The 24,715-nt window shown below is 42.4% G+C and overlaps 1 protein-coding gene across 2 annotated transcripts; it reads left to right on the top strand.

Moving 5' to 3' along the window:
- Window positions 1-291: 291 nt before the first annotated feature.
- On the top strand, window positions 292-24,715 carry mfsd3 (major facilitator superfamily domain containing 3). Of its 2 annotated transcripts, none has more exons than XM_030060911.1 (6): window positions 292-448; window positions 939-1,768; window positions 11,401-11,548; window positions 17,104-17,204; window positions 19,766-19,875; window positions 22,748-24,715. In XM_030060911.1, the coding sequence occupies exons 2-6, from the start codon at window positions 1,069-1,071 to the stop codon at window positions 22,952-22,954; spliced, it is 1,266 nt and encodes a 421-aa protein (XP_029916771.1). In that variant the 5' UTR covers window positions 292-448; window positions 939-1,068; the 3' UTR covers window positions 22,955-24,715. The 2 variants fall into 2 exon arrangements, with proteins under 2 accessions (XP_029916771.1, XP_029916772.1); XM_030060912.1 differs by having other exon boundaries at window positions 301-411.

Below are 24,715 nucleotides of genomic sequence, written 5' to 3'. Positions count from 1 at the left end.
ACACACACACGCACACTAACACAAATATTGCAGACATTGGGATTCTGCTTACAGGAACCACAGTAAAACAAAATCCTAAGTGAGTTTGATGGAAGTGGTAGACCCAGTGCCATCCACCTGCAGACTCCTATTCATGACTTTAGAGGGGCCTGTAGTTCTTGTTTCTCCTAGGTTGCCAGATTGCATAAGTAAAATTGCTTAATTAAACAATAATAACAGTAATACATGAAGAATTTATCAAGAAGTTAGGGACAAAGATGAGACAGTACGTGCCACTTGGTGACGAGCGCAGCGCAGGAGGACACCTCACTCACTCAGTGTGCCGGCCGTAGAAGGGGGGTTGCCCTGCAGCCACTGCACAACCTGGCAACCCAGCACAGACCACTACTGTAAACAAGCGGAGCAACTTCGGTTAGCTAACACCACGCTAACCTGTCCTGTCTTTTCAGTATGTCACTGGTTCTCTTATCTGCGACTGTTTTATGGACTGCAGCATAACCCCGTTTAATATCGACAAGATGAACAATTCTGTTGATTAGCTACTGATGGAGTGATTTTAGTTTGACAGCAAGCTAGCTAGCTAATGTTAGCCAGCCATTCAGTTTGACAGCTAATTTTATGACCAAGTTAGCTGTCGGCAAATGCCGACTACGCAAAGTCAAGCTTGTGCTTCGGCAAAATATAAAATAATGTAAACACGTGTGCACACTACCAAACTGCACATCACGTTTCTGTACACAAAAATAGTGGTTTTAGTGTGTTTGTGTACAAACAGTGGGCTAGCTAGCTAACGTGGCTAACGTTAAGCTAGCTCCTCAGTTGGTCAGTTAGTCGTGACGTGACCGTCACACTGACAGCTGAGCCGGCTGTAAATTTACCGTCAGTCAGCCTGAACTCTGCAGCCTGAACTCTCCCTTTCTTGTTTTGTTTTATTACAGGATTATTACAGCTCCTCCAAGCCCACCAGTCTATTTGACTTGCTCCCCCACAAGCAAAATAATCACAATGACCTGACCAATGGACCACTGCAGTCTCTGCTCTCTCAGTGGGTCACTTCCTAGGTAGATCATGAATGACAAGCTAGTCTTCCTGGGCCTGCTGTACTTCGTCCAGGGCATCCCCTATGGTCTGCAGTCCTCCCTGCTGCCTGTCTACCTGCGCGGAGCTGGCCACTCTCTCACCCGCATCGGCTTCACCAAGATCCTCTACTTCCCCTGGGTACTCAAGGTGCTCTGGGCCCCCTTGGTTGACCGGATTGGTACCAAGCGTCGCTGGCTGGTTGGGACCGTGTCCGGGCTGGCGCTAACATGCCTCTCCAGCTCTGCCCTGGCCCCAGAGGCTCACATCTGGGGCGTGGCAGGGACTCTGTTGGCCATGAACACCCTGGCCTCAGTGCAGGACATCGCTGTAGATGGGGCAGCGGTGGGGCTGCTGAAGGGTCGTGGGGAACTGGGCTTGGGAAACACAGCCCAGGTGGTGGGGTATAAAGCTGGTTCAGTGTTCGCTGGAGGGGGTCTGCTGGCTGTGATTGACGTGGCTGGATGGGGCTGGATGTTTATGCTGCTGACATTTGTGTATGCAGGCGTGGCTCTGTTTGTGTGGGGGGCCCCTGTGCTGGATGATGAGCCCGGGAGGGGCCAGCAGGCAGATGGCAGCAGGAGGGGAGGGCAGGGAGCAGAAGCAATGAGACCATGGAGGGTGTGGAGGAAACTGCTGGCAGTGCCCGGCACCCCCTGGACCGTCCTCTATGTGCTCACATACAAACTGGGTGAGTCTGACTAATAGACTAACACATGATAATGTAAAAATTATTTGTCTTGCTCACATGAATAACTCACATACTGGGAACTGTCATCTATTAAATGGTTAATTATAAAGTTTTACTGCCTAGCCTTAATATTATAATCATCTGTGTAAATTTGCAAAAAAAAATCTGTACACTCACTCTGTGCACAAAATGTGCACAGGTTGAGTTTATTTGACTATTTTTGACTAGAGCAAGTACTTTGAAGCTATTGCAGGCCAGTTGGCATTATGATCTCAACACACTGCTCCTAAAGCTACAGTCCTGAAAATTTTGCGTGAGTCCAATTGTAAACTTTCTCTACTTTGTGTGAAGTCTGTCTGAAACTGAACAGTGTTTCCTGCCTGACAGGGCAGACGTAGAGCCATGTTTCACCACTAGATGTCTCTGTTGGTGTGCCCATGAAGGCTACGCTGAGGAATGAGTCTGATGAAGGAGTGAGGGGGTCAGCATTGGCAGGAATTTAATGGGCAGAGTGTAACTCACAGAAGTTTGTCTGTGTGAAAGGAAAAAATGTCACTCAGACCAAGTTAAAGCCGTTGTTTATGGTATGACACATCTCTACTTATAACCCTAGTGAACTTGAGGGAGAATGCACTGCTATTCTAAACATAAATGAAGTTGATTTAAAAAGTTTGCATTTGCATGAGATTGTTTCTTTTAGAAACAATAATTGTAAAGTAGTTTTGGAACGATAGAGCGTGTGTGTGTGGGCGCAAGAGAGAGTTGGTGCGGCCAGAGTTTTGTGTTTGGTAGCAGAAGGGGATTATGTAAGGATTAGAGTGTCTTTGTGTCTGTGGCGTTCGGAAACTGAAATGGAAGACGCCGCATCATGTTGGTGTGTGTGTCTGTTTGTGTCTGTTTGTGGGTGGGTGGGTGGTGGGAATGCATTTGTCCTTTCACATTTGCATAGTCCCTTGTTGTGTAAGTATATGAATGTATATGCCTTTGTTTTTACTTGGTGTGTGTATGTGTGTGTGTGTGTGTGTGTGTCTGATTGAGAGAGAGTTAAGGGTGGCTCGGTAATCGGATGAGCCTCAGCAGACGACACTGCTAGATGAAACATCAAGACTGGCCGGACCCCCTAATCTGTCTAGGGAGCTCCCCCCTTTTACACTCTCTCTCACACACAAACACACACACAAAGGATCGACATCAGTTGATAGACACAATTACAGCAATAATCACCTTTTTCATTGTCGTGATTTAGCTCAATAGCATTATCATTTGTACGCATTTCATGCTGCAGTATCCAGAATATTTCCCACTTTTTGGAAAAAAAATATTGTGTAATATTTTAAATTTGGTGTAGATGTTGCAGCATAATTGCATATGTGAGACAGTATTGTTTTTGTTCAAGGGGTGTGTGAGTATGTTTGTGTGAGACTGGTGATCTGCTTGTCTGAACCCCCCCTCTAAATACACACACAAGCACAGATGCCTCTCTTTCCTTCGTTCCTAATGAACTCTGAATGAAACTGAGTTTGCGCTGTCCAACCCGCTGACCAATCAGAATAAGCCTCGTGTTTGAACTATGACCTCTGTGCCATCTGAGGCTGCAGGCATGATGGGAGAACTGTCTGGGTAGACTCCCAGGGAGGGAGGGAAGTGGGCACTAGTGAGGGAAAATGCGAGGGAGAGTTGAAATCAGAGGGAGGCCAGTAGGGAGGCAAACAACTGAAGTTCAGGGTTGCAAACAAGACAGAACGTTTGATACAAACATACTAACACATCATGTTAGCCTGGTGGTGTCACACGGAGGGAAAAGAAAGCTGTGCTGTTATTGCCAATATAACAATCCAGATTATTATCCTAACTGTTACAGTCAAAATTTATCACCATTATGAGACAGTTTGAGGAATAATATTACTGTGGTTTTGTCATCTTTTCTCATCCGCAAATCTGTTTTAAACTGCACCTTAAAATAAAACTAAACCTTAAAATGTCTCCAATTCAGTTTTATAAATATTAGACCTTAAAAATCTTTAACTAGTCCTATACATTTAACAAGTAACATGCAATTCATCTACTGTTGAACCTATGTACCTGTAGAAAGAAATCCAAGGAAATCCTTATACTTACCTGTCCCAGGTTCTGTGGAAAAAAAGTTAGTTAGTAAAACTTATCTCTGCACAGGACCAAATATTTAGTACTTGTCTGCAATGTTTTTTTTTGACTAAGAAAACATGATTTATCCAACAGTCTGTCATAAATCTGAAAGAGCATTGAATCTAACTCTGCCATACATGCTTACGTTACATATTACTTGTGGAACCTGAAATTGTGACATAAGATTTTACATGAATAAGTGCATACCTGAGGCTAAGTGCCGCTGCAGTGAGTTGGGGAAGTTGGCGCTGGTGCTTTCAACATTTCGAGAGCCCTGGGGGAAGTCAATGATGGTTGAGAGGCGGAAGGGCCGACGGGTTGGGGAGGGGTCACCCTGATGGTGGCTTCCTCTGGGAAGTGACCAGGTGGACGGAGGGATGGATGTAGAGAGAGAAAGGCAGACTGTGCAGAGTTGTATGTGAAGTGAGAAAACAGTATAGTCTTTTTTTGTGTTGCCCAGTCCAACTGCGATATAACAATCTGCTTCCCAGTAATGCAACGGCAGCCACGGTCTAGTCAGTGGAATCGTTTTGGAGACATGGGTGACAGCAATGGTGGGTGGCAGTGATGTTGAGGGGGGTTAGCGAGAGATTAAGGGAGGTGGAAGAGAGCGAATGAGAGATGAGGGAAACTTGTGGGGTGGGGGGTATTTTCCAGAGGGAAAGAGGAGGGCTGCGGGGAGGGAGGCTGAAGGGGGGATGAATTAATGAACAACCACCACATGGTGCCTTGAAAGAGAGAGAGAGAGATGGCAATAAATAAAAAAAAAACATCTATCCATGCTGAGACCTTGAGATGTACAGTTTAAGAGGGAGATATATAAATTAGGAAAAAAAAAAAAAACAGTTCTGTATGTGCTCTTTCATGTAATATAATTTATTCTAGATGTTTAATTTGACAGAAATGCCTGGTCTCCAATTCAGCTAATAGCAGGTTTGGTGTTGCATGGTCATTGCTTGGTTTGTCTACTGTCCAAAAGTTTAGGAAAATATTATGTAAAGAAGCTTCTGCAGCACAGATTGAATGATGTAATGTAACCAAGCCCCTGCACAGTGTGTTTATTTATTGTTGTGTTACATCAGTCAAGAGTATTTGTTCACACAGTGCTATTAATTGAGACTTTCTGTTGATGAGGACAGTATATCAGCTCTGCCTGGCCATTCTTCTGACTGACTATTGAGATTGTATTGTCTCTCAGATGACAGATACAGACAAAACCGATTCAGTAACCATAACCAGGTTTGGGTGGAGTTGGACAGATAGTTGTCATGTTCCTGCCCAGTTGTAGAGAGTATTTTCCCATGGCCATGAGCCCTGAGGGCCACAGAGAACTCCTTGACATCTGCATGGACCCACAGGGACACCTAGTGAGTGTGCATGCATGGGATATGCATGGGACATTATGAATGTGTGCACTGAAGATGTGTATGAGCAAGACTCTGTTTACTATTGTGTCCTCAGGGAGTGTGAGAGGTTGAAAGGTGTGTGTGTGCATGTATGCAAACATATATGCTATTGTGTGTGCGTAAGTGTGTGTGCACATGCATCCTAAAGCATGTGCAGTGTGTGAACCTATCTCTGTTTACCATGCCCTCGGCGGGGAGTGATATTGCTGTTGTGCTCTCTGGATGACTCGGTGTCCTCAGTGATCTCCCCTGATCTGCCTGCTCTTTTGTCTAAGCTGCAGAAGGGACATCGGATTTAACCCCACTGTCCTCATCGACCTCTCGCCCCTTTCCTGCCCGGAGCCCACCCCCCTGACACACAGACACACACACACACAATCACACATATAGCCCTATTTTTTCTGTCTTGTCATAAACAGAAGTTTGTCCTTAATGAGCCAGGTTAATGGTGCGCTGGCCGTGGTTACACTTGTCTTTTCTATGCAATGTTTGTCATCTGGTTTTACCAGGACAAATTAACTGGCAAGTGTATACGCTCCAAGATCAGATCTTGCTTGTGTCTGAATCCAATCAGCGAGACCACATGCTGAGGTGGCCTGGCTTGCATTGACTTTGGATCTCAGTGAGGTATAGACAGCATATGGTCTCAATCCAGACAATTTATCTGTACATATAGTGGAATAAATACTATCGGATCAGGCAGATTGCACTGATGTGTCAAGTCAGGTTACACTCTAGTGCATCCAATCACAAAAGTAGCAATGAAAAGACAAGTGTAATCAAGGCCTGTGTACAACTACACTGAATTGAGGATCCTTTAGACTCAACTGGCAAAAGAAAAAACTGGAAAAAGCACAAAATTTGAAGGTTGAGTTGAGTGTACAGGGTTCTTATTGTTGACCTGATGCACTGATAAGTTACGTGAATGTATTACTTTTTTTTTATCAGCTGAGAGTAAACAGTTCCTACCTCAACGATACACTCAGTCTTGCATAGTGCACTTCTAAAGGTTTTACATGCAGCATTTTTAAATGTCAGTACATCACCTTGGTATCGTCGCCATAAACAAATGAGACCATGAGACAAGTGAGACTCTGTGTGTTTGTTTTATATATGACTTTACTGGAAGAGATAAGCATGATGGAGAGGATTTTTGCACAGCCTTTCACTCATTGCACCACCTACTGTCTTTCAAAACTCTGAACTTTACCTCTGTTTGTGGTGCAGAACAGTGCACACCTCTTTTTGTGTGCCTTAAAGCAGTTTTCCTTTGTGTAGTAAAGTAATCCAGATGATCCAGTGAAAAGTCTTAGTATTGTAAAGTCTGATAGAGGCTATGATTTATTGGTGTTTCACTGATGCTGATATGTATTTGTAGCACCAGGTTAAACACAGCTATTTTACTAAAAACAAATAACCTCTTTTCCTTTCTTTTTTACTGTTTTTTTGTCTCTTGTCCACTCTCTTTTTCTCTCTGTCTCCCTTGCTCTCTCATATAAACATAAACACTTAATTTTCTTTGAGCCTGCCAGCCCTCCTCTGTTTCCTCTTCGCTAACTTCCTAACAATGTCTCTGTTCATCTGACCCCCTCCTCTCCCTCTGTCTTTAGTTATCTTCATCCCTGGCTGCTCCTCTTTCTCTCCAATCATGTCTAACTCTTGTCCTCTCTGTGCATTACATCTCTCATTTCCTGCTCTTTTACCTGCTTCTTTGTAACTACACCCCCTGTCCCTTCTTTCACCTACTGTCTCCTCTCTCCCCTCTGTTTATCCCTCTCTTCTTCTCCTTTTTCTCTCCATCTCTTTTCTTTCTCTCCCTTCCCCATCCTCTCGTTCTACCCTTTCTCCTTCCCCTCCATGCTTGTTTAATCTTTGTGGATGTCTAATGAAATCCCTGCTGAAATGGACAATTGTTGCTTTGAGAATATTTATAGAAAGGAATAATCAGCCTTGTTGTGTTTGTCTGCATGCCCCCCCTTCCCATCCACCCCCCTCTTTAAGGAAATAATTAGTTGAAGGCAGGACTGTGAAAGCTCCGAGCTTTGAGCTGAACAACAGGCAGACAGAGGCGCAGGAGCACAGAACCATGGGTAAACAATCCAGGCATCATGGGTACTGCTGCTGCCAATGTTTACTTTATCACAACTAATATTGTTAAAACAGTGTCAACACAACTCAAAACAGTTTAGCACTGAGGGTGATAGAGATTAAAATGTGACTACTGTTCAAAGGATCTAATTGTATTAGTGAAGAGTAAGGGAAATATAATCCAATACAGTACAAAGACTTAGGCTTGTTAGGTCAGGCTCAGCCAACACCAAATTTTCAGATCCAGTTCGAGAGGAAAATGTGTGTATATTGCCTTTATGTCATTGCTTAGTAAAATTTAGCCTGGCACAGCTGTATTCAGATTTTGATTCCTGATTTTTATTCCTGTATTCTCCACCCAGCTAAATCAACAAGCATGAATGAGTCCAGACTGATAGAGGAGATTTTTGCACACATTTCTCTTTATTTTGAGCTTTGGGTCTATCAGACCATCATCGGAGCATAGATGATTCAATAATGGGCAGGTGGTTAAAAATAGCCAATTCCATTCCAATCACTGACAGTACGCAATACACCTGTGCACGCCCTGGTGGTAGAAGGTCCACCTTTTGGAAATTGTAGTTTTTAGTTCTGTATGGAGTACTGAGAGGCATACAAATCAAAGCCATATGGTTTGTACAAAACAAAAAAGGGGTGGAACACAGTGAATAGAAAAAAACATTCAGTCAGGAAGCACCTTCTAGTAGTGCCAATTATATATAATATTTCCTCACATAGTACATCAGGCTTTTAGAGGGATCAGATTTAAGCTGTCATAAATCAGAGATCCCCAGATCTATGAGAAAAACAAGAATCTCTAACAAAAATAAAACACTGATCTATGGTGTGGAGAAAAGAAACAACTTGGATTACAGCATGATATATATATCAAAGTCCTTGTTGAGGCCTATAGGCTGAAGCGTATCTAAAGTAACAGTCTAATAGAGCTCCTTTTGGCATATCGTTTTTTTTCCATATCTCCCCCTCTTGGTAGTTCAGTGTGTTCGATACCGTGGAATCATAGCCAGGATATGTGGTGTGAAAATTCATCAAAATGGATGGATAACAGGACAGTTCACATCATTACATCTGATGAAGCTCTTGTGCTGACTAATCCTATATTTTAGCATGTACTTGTACCTATATAAATCCTATCAGATGGGCATTTTAATAAAGAAATCACATTTCTATGCTGCATATGATAAAGCATAAGAAAACTTTTGCCCAATCATGGATGTCCAAAAACAGCAGTTTTCCATGTGTTGTGCACTTGGCACAGTTGCCACATGGGTAATTCCCGTCTTTTGGAAGAGTCTGTTTTGGACTTGCCTTAATGCTGGCCTGCACCAGCTTGTTGCGTAAGTTAGGACCTCTTCTATAGACGAGGAGGGGAGGATCCTTATAATGCTGGGCTTGGTCAGAGGCCAGAATTAGTCGGTGTTTTAGAGTGATGTTCTTGAGGATGTAGGCTTCAGGGGTCTATGTGGTGGTTCAGGAGACAGGGTTACCTTTATCTTTTTGACACTTTTTTTTTTTTTTTTTTGTAAACAATCAGAGTGGAGTTTAGAAAATGGAACTCAAGGAAAGCCTCACCAGTACACTGTGGAGAGTGGTCTCTGTCCAATTTTTTTTTTTAAATTGCAATAAATTCCTCATTAATGTGACATAGGCCTCTGAGCCTACAGAAGACTTTTGAGTAAACTATATTTCAGAGCTCTGGGATGAGCATTGATTGCAAGGGGGGATGTATTCCTATCTGTTTCTTTTTGATATAAGGTAGTGTTGAGGCTGACATTCTAAAATTCAATCCACATATCAAAAAAGAAACATGTTTATGATCATATTCAACTTAAGGTCAGGATTTATACAACTGAGGATGAACCATATGTCATAGAGTGAGAGCACCGAAGCTTAACAACCTGCAGCAAATGTGATGGTAAAAGTGTGCAAGCATATCAGTTTTCCAGCTCGACTGTAGCTTCTCGCTTTTGTGTTCACCTAAGACACATCTGTAAATCCTCATAGGACACTGATTGGTCCAGCCATTTTGCAGCTTCCATTAATGTTTTGGTTGGAGCATGGACAGATGGTTTTATGGGTCAAATGAAAATGAACTTGTGAGATCAGCTGGCTGTGTGAGGTTAAGTCAAATTAGCATCATAGTTCAGTATTGTTTATTCATGCAACCTTTAACACGAGAGGCCTAAGTGTCCTAAGGTCTGCACAGCAGAAAAACACTGGTTTTATTTTGATGAATAAATGAGTAAATAGATTAGGCTAATAAATAATTTAAAAAAATCACAAGTATGCTATCATTGTATCTGCACAGGCAGTTGTTATTTTTCTCAACAGGGAAATAATGCTGAACATTGCAGGTAATTTGCTGTATCTTCATGCCAAAATACCTGCTTATGTGCATTGTCAGCATCTAATTGCTGTATATACTCTCAACTATAGTATACATGTTAAAGGCAGACATTTTCACTGCATTAAAACCAGAGCTTTCACCCAGAACATTTGTTATGTCTGGTTACAACTGGCTAGACCTGAGGCATAGCCATGTCAGCAGTGTTTTTTTTTTTTTTTCTTCCAATGTCTAGACCAGATGGGATGGGAGACAGTTAAGCAATTAGTTAAGGTAGCCCACCTGGTCAAGAGAAATCTTGAATATTTGCTACTGGGCTCTATTATACCATTCAGGCTAAGCATCGATGTCTGCTGTGATGTGAAGTACCTCTTTCAAATCTCAGTGGTGAATGGTCTTTGTGTGCTCAAATGCCTTTCTCCAATACATTTTTTTTCTTATTCTAACAGTCACATCAGTAGGACACATAGTTTGGGAAAGTCACTGCAGGCACAACTGATTGACTCAGGCTAAATTAACTTTATGGCCAAAGTCATTGCTGGGTGTATTTATCAGGTGTTGAGAGTGCTGACAGTGACATATGAGTGATAGAGTGAAGTGGGAGAGAGGTGATTACTACACAGAGAATTAAGGTTTCCTATCACACGTGGAGTTGGGCTGTCACACCACTGTCAGAGCAGTGACACTCACGTTCTGCTGCTGCACTCCCTATCACTGGGAGCTTTGCAGCTTCCTCTGTTTTTTTTTTTTTTTTTTTCATTTCAGTCTCTGTTTCATCTTTGTCTTTTTTTCCCCCTTCCCGTTTCTCTATTTTTGTTTGTCTCCTGGCTGAGTGAGTGAGTAGTTGGTTGTGTTGCGTCGTCTTTGACAGCAGTCTGGGAGCCGAGCTGTCACTCACGCAGCTCCTTGGTCCCGCTGTCTTTCTGAAGTCAGTCTCCATTAATATAATAATGGCGTGTAGTCGGCGCCACTGAATATTTTACTGTAACGTTCGGCAGAACATTACCCCCACGCTGAACGCCACACAGAGAAAGTCTTACTGTCTGACAGAAACTTTTTATTTTGACTGAGAGGTCTTTGTGAGGCCCGTTTCATCTACGGAAGTTTTCGCGTTTTTGTTGTGTGTTCCTTCTCGTGCTTTAGGAAAAGTGCTAGGCCCCCGTTTGATAAAGTGACTGAGGGTATTCTTTTTCTTGTCAGGCATCTATTATTGACACTTTCCAGGAATAGGCCTAGGTGTGCTGCGTTTTGGTGTGCTGTATTTGATTCTGCAGTCGTCATCTCAGGAAAACCATGTTGTCTAGTCTTGCAGGCTAAACAGTTTGGTACAACACTCGCATCGTAGTTGACAGTGATTGGAATAGGCGTGTATGTTTGGGAGGTCTCTCTCATCTTCCTGTGAAAAATAGTAGTGCTTAGTCAGAGACATACATCTTGTTAAATCTTTGGTCTGTCTTGATTGTTGGTATATTTTCTCCACAACATCTAATACTGCCTTCAGCATTTCCCCAGTATGGCAGTATCTAACAGGCTTTCTCTCCTCTCTCTCTCCCTCCTCTTTGCTTTCTTCCATTTTCTCTTCTCCTTTTCTCTTGCTCCCCTTCTTCATCCATCTCCCTGTCATGTAGGCGAACAGGGGGCGGTAACCATGTTCCCCCTCTTCCTGTTGGACCACCACATGACTGCCAGGGAGCTCGGCTTCTGGAACGGCGTGATTGCCATGGGCTTCTCCATCTGTGGCTCCTCCCTGGGAGGCCTGCTGCTCGCGCAGTTCAGGTAACCTTCATCATCATCCGCATCACTGTCATTGTCAGCATCATCATCAGTGTTTGTCATCACTGTTTTGTTACACTTTCAGTGTTTGTGAGATGCCTGGGAAAGCTTTTCAGTGACACCACGGTCAGAAAATTCACAACAGGCCTGTGCAAATAAAAATGTAAGGAAGCCCCTGCTAATTAGGAGTAGGCACACCCTTTTATGCTTTTCGGCAGGTTCACATTTTTGTCTCTGAGTTTTAACCACAGCCCCCAGTGGGCCATTGTAGGTGATTCATGGGATCCAGTGATGATCAATTCTTCCCCATGTGCACTGGGCTAGAAAAAATAGAGTAGCATTTGACCAGTATTACAGGCAACATACAGCCAGCAGTAGAAGGAAATTGTATTATTGATTGTATTATTTCACAGTAAAATAAAGTACCCTCCAAAATACCAAAATAAGGGGGGAAAATGATATGTTCTTACCTGTGTGTAGCCTCATGAACACTGATATGGCACAGTACACTGAATCACATGTATTTTACTGCTTTGCGTGCATCGTGGTATCAGATGTTATCACCGCCTCTCCTCACCCTGCTCAAACTGTTTTATGTGCACGCCCTCTTTATTTTCTGCAGTTTACTTTTCTTCGTCTGCTTCCTTTATTTTTTTCTCTGTATTTGATTTTCACCTCCTCTTCCTCTTACTGCATTTTTTTCTTACTTTGTACTGCCATCTTGTGTGTGTGTGTGTGTGTGTGTGTGTGTGTGTGTGTGTGTGTGTGTGTGTGTGTGTGTGTGTGTGTGTGTGTGCGCGCGCCCGCGTATGTGTGTGTCTGTCTTTCTGTGTTGAGTAATTGAAGTAAACATAGCCTTGTTTGAGAGCTCAGGGACCCCCTGTGTGAGGTGTGTGGTGTGAGAGCAGCAGGAGCAGCAACCCCATCACCCCCACAAACACACACACACACACACACACACACACACCTTGATCGCAGAGACAGGCCTCAGCAGATAACGGCGAATCACTGAGTGGAATTCATTTGTCAGGGACAGATAGTATGCGTAAGATGTTAGATTTGCTCATTAATCTATCACTGTGGAATTAAATATGATGACCTGATTCTAATTTTGGCACACTGCGGCAGCGACTGTGAACCGAACTGATAACTTCTACCAAATAATTAGCACTAGATGACCATCCTTGTTTTTTTAATGAGAATGACAGGGGGACATTTGAGTGAATGGAAGATGCTGTGGACAGTTCAGGTACACCAGAAGGACGTGAAAACAGAAGAGCTCTGAAAATACAACATTAGTATTTTAAGTCACATTGTTTGTGTGGATCAGATTACAGGTCTGTGCTGGGCACAAACACTGGAGCCAGAGATAAGCTTAAAATGTTCCCATTTTCAGGTCATTTTCAGGTGTTTTTTTGCACTCATACCATCATTTTGGTCCATGCTTACTTCCTTCAGAGACTGACATGCAACACTAATTACCGTCCATATGCTCCGCTGCTCTGCTTTCTGCTGTTTTTACTCAACAAAAGCAATAAACCTACTTACTTCCATGACATTTAACTCTTTTATTTATTTAGGTACCTTACATCAAATGCTGGATCCTGTTTCGAGCTGGATCCTAAAAATGGCGATCCGGTGCATCCCTAGCATTTAGAGAAAATTCTATATCATCCATGTATACAGTTTCTCATTTTGAACATGTGGTTGTATTTAATCTTTACATGTTTCCCTTTTTACTGCATTGGTATGATGCTGTTTGTGCCTAAGCATTGGGGCATAAAGCTTTACGTCTGTCTATACTAGCCTCACATTATAGCATGTGTCCTGCCTGTGGCCAGTGTGATGTAATGGGAACTATAAATAACAACAATGCCTTTATGGATGAGAGTGTGATGGTTCCCAACCATGCATTAGCCCACAGTTAACAAAATAGCCATCCATCATCTTTCCATTTGGTAGGTTTGTCAGAAATGGTGAAAAAATGACACAAGATCAAAATGTACCGTGCCCAGATTTTAGATAGATGGGGGTAAAATGGTGCCACATTCATTTTTTAAATCCACATCAAGAAATTTGGTTAGATTTGCAAAAGCAACTTTGCTTGCAGTTACTACAGAGGATCAGCATGCGGTCCTGTCAATACAAGGCTTAGATGTAACAGTGATGAAGAGCTGAAGTTGAAGCGTGCATGTGTGCATATTTGGTGTGCACATTTGTGTGTTTTTGCTTATATATAGGCACTGTTTGTGTGTGTGTTTGCATGCCCATAGAGTCGCATGTGTCAGTCACTTTGTCCTTGCGCTCTGTTCTCAGCTGGCTCCCAGGTTTCTCTCTCTCAGTTGTAAAGTGACACTTGCAAACACAATGCAAGCCACCAAAGGCCACCAAAACTTTTTGTTTTGTGTGTGTGTGTGTGGAGGGGGGGGATTTTCCGTTTCAAAAGTCCTGTCATATATTAGCTTTTTTATCTTTTACTCTTTCGTCTTGTCTCATTTGACAAGGACTCGGCAGCAACATGTTCATACATTGAGAAAGGGAAAGACAGACAGCGTTCATCTGATACTTACATTTTTCAAAAAAAAAAAAAAAACAAGGTAAACCAAGGCAAAAGTAAATATATTGCCCCAACTAATGAAGCGGTCCCTCAGCAGCAATACATATGCCAGCTTGTTTTGACCTGTAATTGAAGTGGCTCCCTTGAGCCAGTCTGTAATTTTGAATATGATGAAGCATGGCGGGGAGATGAATCATTTCCCCAAGATTTGTTTAAATCTGATCTGTGATGTCTGACATATCATGTGAAGGAGATGGGTATGCATTGATAGACATAGCAAGCAGGAAATTGGAAAATAATTTATATTGGAAACAACTGCATTTATCTCACCCTGTTTTTTTAACTTGTTTCAAGTCAATAATGTCAAGACTCGATACTAGATTAAAGGAACATTTCCAAGAAAATATTTCCTTACTTTCGCTTTTTAGTTTAGTTTATTCACACATCATCCAGGAAATACAATACAATACATGGTGTATACAACAAAATTTACACAATCGGATGTGTGAAAAGGGTCACCCTAAGGAAGCTATTTAAAGCTTTTAATAGGGGGCCTGGTTTTCCATGAATATAAGATATTGGCCAGATATCCTTATAATATGGACAACATACAGATAGATAATAGACACACAATAAACAATGGACAATCTTAGTATTCTGGTTACATTGGATTTGATGTGAAGTACAGTAGCAATGTTAACCAAGAGAAATTAATAGATGCAGTAAGATACAGGTATTCACACAATTATTAATCAGCACATTAAACATACATTGCTAGGAGTTGAATTTTTAGTTTTTTCTTGGTGCAATCCACATCCGTTAATGAGTTTGTGTGATTTGACGAGGTTTCCAGGCTGCCGCGATCTCCCCTATCTCCCCTCACCCCAGTACAGTGGGGCTGGATGGGTATTTATTTGTTGAGCTTAAACCATCAAAAATGTACCCGTGGAAAAACTCAACAGCAACAGCTCTTTCCAAAAGCAATGACATAGATACCCAGCATGATCCATAGTCGTCAGAGGTGAAGAGTTTCATTGGGAACTATTTGCTGCTGAAGAACACTGGCAGGCTGTGTGTGTCTACCCCCACACAGTATGAATTGGGGGCAGATGTATAAAGTTGATCTTGATAGGTAGATTGCACTAGGGGTAAGTGTGAAACTATCTCACGTGCTTTTGGATGAATTGTTCATGTAAATGGCTTGTTAATATGGGTATTTTTGGTAGCATGGCGGTGTGCGCTTTAGTATCAGATGAACACCTCTCTCTCCTTATCCCTCCCTCCCCATCTATCTCTTATACACACACAAACACACAAAGGCCCATCCACTAGGCTGTGGTCCCACCTCTAAAAGCTCATTTGGAAGGTTTATCCTCTCCGCCATCAGAAACGGCTGAGTGGTCAGTGAGTGACCCCCTTTACAACTGCCATCGGCAACCCGAGAACACGGCTATTCTTAACTGGGCCCGGCCCGTGTGAGGTGGCAGCCAGGCAGGTTCTCTTTCTCACACACATACACACACACTCACACACACACACACACTCACACACATACACACACACTCACCCACGCACACACAATCACACACACCTCAGCATCTCCTGAGAGAGCATGATATGAAAGGCTGTCATTGAGACGGTGGGTAAAGGAGCAGGAGAGAGAAGAATGTCTTTAGCATGTGAATGTTGCAGGATTGGTTTTCCGGTAGAAAGGTAAAGAATGGCCGGCAGGAGAGGGGAGAAGATACGAAGGAGCAGAAGTGGCCGACGAAGAGAATAAAGCGAGGAACAGTAAAGTGTTTTGATGTTTTGGTGCAGAAATAGAAAAACAAGAATGTAACAGAAATAGATTCAAACTGATTTAAGGTCAGTGTTGTGTTGTATTTGAAAACTGCACGGCATCTTTTATCATATCAGAAGTACTTATGAAAAAAGTGTATTCTTCACAATTCTCCCACACGATGTTCATTTCCTCTATTGCTTTTAAAATATTCTGCTAATCTGTAAAGACTCACGACTGCACAAAGATGTGTTTACTTTGTTAGTTTCTTTGAAAGGGCTTGTTAATACACACTTTCACAAATGTCCCTGAGTTATCTGAAATTGCTGTTTTTCATCTGTAGTCTCTTGGAATAAATCATTAATGGCTGCAAAAAAGAAAAGCAAATAATAATACAGTAGTAGTAATGACCAGAGGATGAAAGTCAGTGAAAAGCCGAGATATTTACTAAGCACAAAGACATTCATTCGACACAATCAATCAAACTGTTTATACAAATAGCAAGACATGTGACAGAAGTTAGCAGAGAGTGTTACAATGACAAGCAAATCAGCCAGTCACAAGGTGAGCGGGGTCAGCCGGGGTTAATTGGCGGATTAGGTTTGATTATGTTAACACTGGCAGTGACTAGACAAAGCAGGGGTGTGTGAAGCTTTAATAGTTTCCTCAGTGCTCCTTAACACGTAAACATGTGCGTGCAGAAAAAAAAAAATTGCAAGCAAATACTCACATACACACAGACACACATTCTTGTGATTGACAGGCATCCTCTGGAGAGTGATTGGCATTGTTAATCCCTGATGTCACACAAGTGTGTATTTGTGTGCAAGTTTTAACAGTGATTAATTATCTCCCTCATGCTGGGGATCTCCTTAGGTTATTGATTACGTCATGAGCCAAGTCCACAGGGAGATGATTTTCTTACACTAACAGCGAATCAATTAGTGTCTGGGGACTTGTTTACTTACTGCATGCGCTTGTGTGTGTGTGTGTGTGTGAGTGAGTGAGTGCGTGTGCATGCAAACATGGGCATTCATCTGTGCATCTGTTTGTGTGCGCGAGTAATTGTGTGTGACAAAGAAGACATCTCATGTCTCTAAGTTTAATGATATTAGCCTGCAAACGCTGTCAGCAGATATAACCCTGCTCATCAATATGCTCAGACCTACGTGTTAGTGCTCGTCGGTCTGATAACTGCCTTGTTCGCTGGTGTCTCCTCAGCATCGGGTCTCTGATGCGACGAGTGTTTGTACTGCGAACCATCAGTATGGTCTTCCAGAGCTCCCTGCTCACCGTGCTGGAGCCGTCACCACTTATGAAAGGTGAGAAACAGACACAAATACAGTCACAGATGAGGCGGCAGGCAGACAGAAATCCACTAGTGATTAGTTAGACAAGGAGCTCCCGAAAGGCCAGAAAATGCCAATCAAGAATGAGAGATGGGAGACTGCTTCATTGCAAAAATATAATATTTAATTTGCTCGATAAATTGGCACATACAGAGGCAGGGAACACACAAACATTGAACATTTTTGATTTTTAGGCAGATCCTTACTCATGATATCATATGATAGGCATTTTTAAGTCCCTAGTAATTTTGTGTCTTTTTCAAAACTCTTCCTGAAACAGTTCACTGATGTGTGATTAACTTTACCAATGACAATGTCAATCAAAAAGTGTCTGTGCAGCCGGTGAAACAACACTCTTCCAGTGACGTCAAACACACCTTACAAGTAAAAAATTGGTTTACCTGGTAAAATGAGAGTAACAACTAATTACAGGCAGCTGGCACAACCAATCCAGGCGCTGATTAGCATGCAGTTGTGATTGCTGGAATAATCACACATCACTTTCTGAGATGAAATGTTTCAGGAACACTTTTGAAAATGACTGAGGTCATGGCCTTTAAAGCACTTGCTATACTTTGGGTGGTAATTCCCATGAACAAACAAGATCATGATCAGTATCCTCTGTCTCATGCCAGTGCATATTGTTTGTGGCAGTGCTGCTCAAAATTAAGACCCCATTTCCCAAAAAACCCACCCTTTTCATTCATGACTAGGATGTGCACGTTGTGTGGCTCCTGTTTTGTGCCATAAAGCAATGCAGCAGATTTCCTACCAGCTGATAGCACACAATGTCTTTTGGCAACGGCCTTGTTGGTTTACTGATGTCACAAAATCTTTGTATAATGATTTGTTAATGCTAAATTGCAACCTATAGCACCTTAAATTGGTTTGACCTGTGTCAGAGGGGCACAAGTGATGAGGCCAGTGGAAGTAGAGGGCCTGTCTCACCAGAATCACCCTGTTTGTTTGTGATTCAGCCCAATGAATAGTGTATGAATGCACCGCGTGGCATCCACTGAACCCTGAATGTTTACATATTAAAACCAAATGGTAAAGCCTTTCCATGATGCCAATGTCACATATACATATACTCCTGTTTGACCCTTTGGTTCCCTGAATAAACACAAAAACACAGAATCATTAACCTAACATGAATCCACATGCACATATTACACTAATTATGTCAGGGGTTTACAATATTTTTGTGAGTAAACAAATTTATTGCATAAACAAGCACAAGCACATATACATGTAAAAACATACAGAAGTGTATTTATGATGTTTGTTTGTTGCCTTTTCTGGGTGGAAATGTGGAAAGCTGCATATTCATATCATGGCAATTAGGCTGGCAGGTGTGTTAGGATTACATAATATCAATATGATAACATTTTACCATATCTGTTTTGCTTCACTGTAATTTGCTTGTAGATCTGCCCGTTGAATTGTGAATTCTGCAGAATTACTGACCCCTTTCCCTGTTTTGAGTTTTGGTTTGGTAGCCTGGAGCCTATCAGCCTGTAAGCAGTTAGACTAAAATAAGCCAGACACCCTCAACTGGCCTCCAGCACAGGCATTTGGGCCAGATCAACATGAGAGATACAGTGGGAGAGTGGATGATGGCAAGGATATTGATAGACAGGAGCGTAACGTCAGTCACCCTCTGCACGCTCTTCTCCAGAGAGCCATTCAGTTGTTAATGTCTGAATGACACATCTGATTCTGCTGCACAGCCAACGCATTTGGGATTCAGATCTGCGCCATTCATCTCCGCCGGAGTCGTCTGTTCCCTTATCAAGCCTCTCAGTCTGAAAGTTGAGGCCTCTCCCCCCTCCGTTTTAAACCCAGAACAAAGATTTCAGGAAAATGGAACCCCAAAAAAAAAAAAAACATTCAGTTTCAAAATTTTCAATATTACATGATAACCCTCCGCTTCCTGCTCCCCCAGTCTGATCAGTCGGTGTGTCTGTGTGACTCTCGCAGTCTTGTGTCGCTGACAGACGAGTCTTATTCGGCAAAAACTCTGGCGGCTCAAGTGAATAATTCAGTGTTAGTGGGAGCAGAGACAGATAGGCTCTGTGGTTCCTCTGTGTTCCCCGCTAACACCGCTCCGCCGGTTCCCCTCAGAGGATACACTACATGTGTTTTGGGGAGAGGGAGGGGGAGGGGGAGGTGGGGGGGTGTAGGAGGAAGCAGAGGAGACACTTCAGCAGCTCACTCTTTCCCTCTGCTTTGTCTCCCTGCTTTGACTGCCAGATAGGATAGGATAGAGTACAGTGAGCGGTGTAGCAGAGCGGAGAGCGGTGTAAAATCGATAGTTTTTCAGCCTATTTCAGGAAAAGAATGTCTTTTTTATGACATTTTACTGTAGTCACACTCAGACACACACTGAAGAGCACCGTGTTTTCATTCATCCTCCTTGAGCATGTCTCTACTGACTATTTGCCTCTGTGTGTCTGTGTCTGTGTGTGTGTGTGTGTGTGTGTGTGTGTGTGTGTGTGTGTGTGTGTGTGTGTGTGTGTTGTTCCCTCCCTCAGGTATGGCTGTTCTGAGCATGAGTGTCCAGCACTTCCTTGGCGGCCTCATCACCACACTCACCTTCACTACCATGATGCATTGCACTCAGAGGGCCGAGGAGAGCATTCAGGTAAAATGGACCTACGTCACTCTGGAGACCAAAATTAAAGTTGTATTCAGCTGTTTTTTTTTTGTTTGTTTTTTTAAGGGATGGTATCAGCTGAGATCGACTTTAAAACACAATATCCATCTTGTTCCAATATTTTTTTTTTACTGCCATTATGCAGGTGATTGTGGACTTGATATTTTCTGTGTATTTTGTGAAGTTTTTTTGTCAAGTTAGCAAAATTATTAAAATAACAATCTAAATGATTGTGTTTTGTTTAAAAAACAACAAAAAAAACTTTTATCTTAAAATAGGCCAATGTGAAAAGCTTACATCTGCATTTGTACTGCAATTCTTATAAATATACATATCATTCATCACTGTTGGCTATTTTGGCATGGAAGTTATCAGAGATCGGTATCAGCCTCAAAAAGGATTCACTGCATCCCCACTATTTTTTCTGCTATGTTTTTTTTTTTATTATTTTATGTTAGGGCATTTACTATATATAAGAAAAAAATTAACCATTTTTGGCTTTGTTGTTGTTATGTAATAGTGATGTAGCCTACGAAAAAACAGCCAACTGTTTTTTCTGCCTGTCACTCTCATTATTTCCTCTGTGTTTTACTCTCCCTCTCTCTCTCTCTTTCTCTCTCTGTCTAATGTTGCACGCTGCTCATCTTACTCCTTGGCTGTTAGATCATCTCCTTTGGTTGAAGAAACAGATAAAACACAATCTATCTTTGCCCTCCCTCTGTCTTTTGCTCCTCTCTCTCCTCTCTCTTTCCACCCTCTCCCCTTTCCTCTGTCCTGCTGTAATTGTCCTATTTTGCAGTGTTAGATCATTTCCCCTGGTCGTCAATGGGGCCGGAGAGGGAGATCCTTGACATACAGCACCACACCTATCATCACCTATTCCCTTGTCATCTACTCTACCTGTCAGTTCTCATCAGCTGTTCATACCTGGAGAGTCTCACCGGTCTTAGCAGACCCACTTTCCATTCATTGGCCCTTTTTCTTTTTGTCCCCTCCTTTCTGTTCTGCTTCTTCTTACTGGCTTTGTCCCTCCCACTGCCTCACTCCATGCCTTTTCTATCTTTTCTGTCTTCCTCTAAATGCTCTCTCTCCACTGTGTCTCCCTCCTCTCTCTCTCTCTCTCTCTCTCTCTCTCTCTCTCTCTCTCTCTCTCTCTCTCTCTCTCTCTTTTCTCTCCCCCCTCCTCTTTGACATAACTCCTTTTGTCCCCGTCGTAACTGGGCCATGGTTGCCTGGAGGTGATCGTTGTTCACACAACCTCACAGACGTCACTCCATCAATCTGTGAAGGTGACAAATTATCATTTAAATTGCTGCCGGTCTTAAAGTGGAGAAGAAAGGGTGGAAAAAAATCACAGAGAATGCCCACAAAACTGTAGCACAGAGTAACAGGTCCACTTAGTAATAAAATAAATAACATATGGGAAATAGAAACTAATCACAGCCTCTGATGATGAAAACCATGATAACCTGGGGGTTAATTTGAGAGGTTCTCATGACACATATAGCTTTTTAGAGTGTGTGGGTGTGTGTTAGTGTATGTGCGCGTGCACCTGGATACACACAAAACGGAGCGCATTAGCCTGTGTGTGTGTGTGTGTGTTATTGAAGGTGGTGGTATCCAGTGACAGTAAGCTGATAGTGTGAGTGCTTGTTAAGGATCCCCAGGAGAGAGAAACAGAATCTGTTAAACAAGTTGCTCAGAATAAAGGCACTCCACTTAGCTGTGGTCACACAGACTCTCGGTGCTCTGCCCAGCCTGGCCTGCTCACACAGACCTGGGACCAGATACTGTAAACTCTGCTCCCATCCACACCAAATTCAAACTATTTCATTTTGTCCCAAAAAGGAACCCTTTGTAATACAAAAAAAGAGGATGATGAGTTGGGATTCAAAATGGTTGATGGGTGTGTTAGTGTTGTGTCATAAAATGTCGAGAGAAACGGCAAAACCAAATTTTTTTCCTTCCTGGGGCAGGTTAGTGTAGAAGTGTATGACGTATTGAAATATTTCCAAATCAGAATATCTCACTTGCAAAACTGTGTTGTCGTGGTGACTAGAATCAAATTGGTGTAGAACTGAATTGATGACATTTAAGAATTGCACAATATGCGATCCATATGAGGTATGGATCGTATGAGGAAAGGATCAAAGACATTTCTTGTAATGGAGGGATGAATCGGACATAAAATTTTATTTATTTCGCTATTAGTTTGTCGAGTGCATATGGTGGGAACCAGCAGAGGTGTCAGCAGAGACCTTCTGTTTTGTTGTTGCGAGCTACTGAAGGTTGTGCTGTGGGGCAGATGGAAGAGGCTGGGATGTTAGATAATCTCTCTCTCTCTCTCTCTCTCTCTCTCTCTCTCTCTCTCTCTCTCTCGCTCTCTCTGCCTTTGGAGCTGTAAGGCTGGGATCAGATACTCCTCTCCTGTTGGCCTCTGTCCATCCTCAGACCACAATCTCACGCTTTCTCTTTACCGCCCGGTCTTCTATTTTGTGTTCCTGTCATTTCCTCTTCCACTTTTCCGCTTGCTCCCTAACTTTTAAAATCATACATTTTCCCCTCCTCTTTTATTTATCCAGGCAAGTTGTTTTTCTGCATAGTTGTTTCAAGGACAGATCAGCTGATGAGCTGTCCTTCAAAAATACAGGATTTAAAAGAGTCACAAGTTTCACCAAGAACACATTCTTCCGTGTTCCCCTCCTTGCTAACGTGTTTCCCTTCACTTGGCAATAATGAACTGTTTTACTATTCTCAACTTTACTATCCTTTCTTTCCTCAAACCAATATCTCCCCCCTCCCTGTTCTTCTTCTCCTCTTCTTTCACTTTTCTTCCTCCTTCACTCTCCTTCCCCTCCAGGCAACTCACTACAGTTTCCTCGCGACTCTGGAGGTGCTGGGGAAGCTAATGTTCAGCGCCCTGGCCGGAGGCGTGGTGGATTGGTTCGGTTTCCAAGTTGCCTTCCTCCTCTTCCTGACCCTCTCTGCCGGGGCGGCCCTGCATGTGTGGACAGCCACCCTGACTGGAGCGCTTAGGGAGCACCAGATCAAAGAGCAGCCCCAGTGACATCAAGATCAGGTCAAAGGGTCTTGATGCAGGGTGTCTGCAGGTCCTGAAACAGTCTTAACATATCTCAAGTTTTACTTACCTGTGTTCAGATGCCTCAAGTTGTTGAATAGTGTTAACTGCAACCTTTAAGTCCTTGTTTTGCTTTTACAAGTCTTAAATAAGTTTGGTTCCTTGTGGCATTCTTTTATTTGTTTGTTCTTTTCAGTGTTCATGTTTGTTTCAATGGCAAAACTGGCCTTATATTTCTGTTTATGTTGCATTCAGAAAGTCTTAGATTTGATGAAACTTGCAGACACCCTGTTCTTGGGGATGATGTTCTCTGGATGGGTGAGGGGTGCAGTCTGCCGTGGTGTTGAATCGTCAGGACTTAAGTTTTAGGATTGAATGGGCTGGTGGGGGAGAATGAGGCACAGCATAGTCGTAAAGTATTGCGAAAAGTCAAATACTTGGGAAAAATATGAAAGCTGTTTGATGTGAGCTCTGAGCCATTTAGGTGTGATAAAATAAGCCAGCAATAAGACTTGTTGCCCAAAGCAATATTGCTACCTTGTGACGGTTGTTCTGTCAAATTGTACTGTATATCAGTAGGTTTGCCATTCTCCTAAGTTGTATGGTTTACAGTTACAAACGAATGAATCTCTGCTACCTCGTATCGACGCTGTACAGTACGATACGTAGACGAGGATATCGCTGCACAGAGTAGAGTATACCCTCATCCACCGTAGATGCTTATGTAGAGATAGCTAGCAATAGCAACACACACTGTATGTTCCATAAACCATAACGGCTAGCCAAAATAGATATGCAATTATCAGGGTTGAGGAGGAATCTGTTTCAAGTTTTAAAGGGAGTAGAAAATGCATCTCAGCTGCTGAGTGATCAGCGTTCAGGTTTATTATGCAATATAATGACTCGCAGTGTATCAGAGTAGAACGAAAATCCTTCTCCCCAGCTGGAAAGTGAACAAAGCTCAACCCTATTATTTAGTTAGCTAGTTATTCGCTGTAGAAACCCGTAGCCTTATTTGCTGCATGGTGCCATCTTGTTTCCGTTTCTAAATTGAACAATCAGTTTATCAGTCAATAAACTCTCAAAAAGAGCTTTGTTCTTTGTGAAGATTGAAAGACCAATGTTATTGTGCTTTGCCACAGTCCAGTATCTGCTTATATTGTTTGACACTGTCTTTTATGTAAAAAAAATAAATAATGCCATATACACAAGAGTAATATGATCTATGAAATGTAATAATTCTCTGCAGTACTGTATACTTTTTCTGGGCTTTAAATGTTAAATGAAACAGCAGTGTAGAATGTTTTTATTTCACTGGGTGTTGTGAGAACAAGACGTCTTTGAGGGAATTCTCCATATACTGTAGGTGAATGACAGGATGTGGTGAGCGAGTGGTGGATACCAAGGAAATGTCTTGATTTAATTCAACAAAATTGAATTTACTGGACATTGGTAGTCACTGGAGACCAGCACAAATTTAAACGCCAGTGTATAAATAAAAAAATGTTAGTCACCTGTTTTTACCCCGATTAATAAACATGAGATCTGGAGCTAAAGGCATAACCACTTAAGGAGATCTCATACTATATCATATCTGGGTCACGGTGATTTACGTAGCCAAGCCAATTGTCATGTACTGAACAGTAGAGCACTTGTTGCTAAGCACATCTCTTTCTCTCAGCTGTGTTTACTGAGATTTGCACAAAACCACATAAGTAAATAAGTTAATAAATAAAGCTGCTGAATGAA

The sequence above is a fragment of the Myripristis murdjan genome, chromosome 9, assembly GCF_902150065.1.
Source record: "Myripristis murdjan chromosome 9, fMyrMur1.1, whole genome shotgun sequence".
Classification (NCBI taxonomy): Eukaryota; Metazoa; Chordata; class Actinopteri; order Holocentriformes; family Holocentridae; genus Myripristis; species Myripristis murdjan.
The sequence above is the reverse complement of the archived record's forward strand: the minus strand, read 5'-3'. Positions and strand labels throughout refer to the sequence as shown.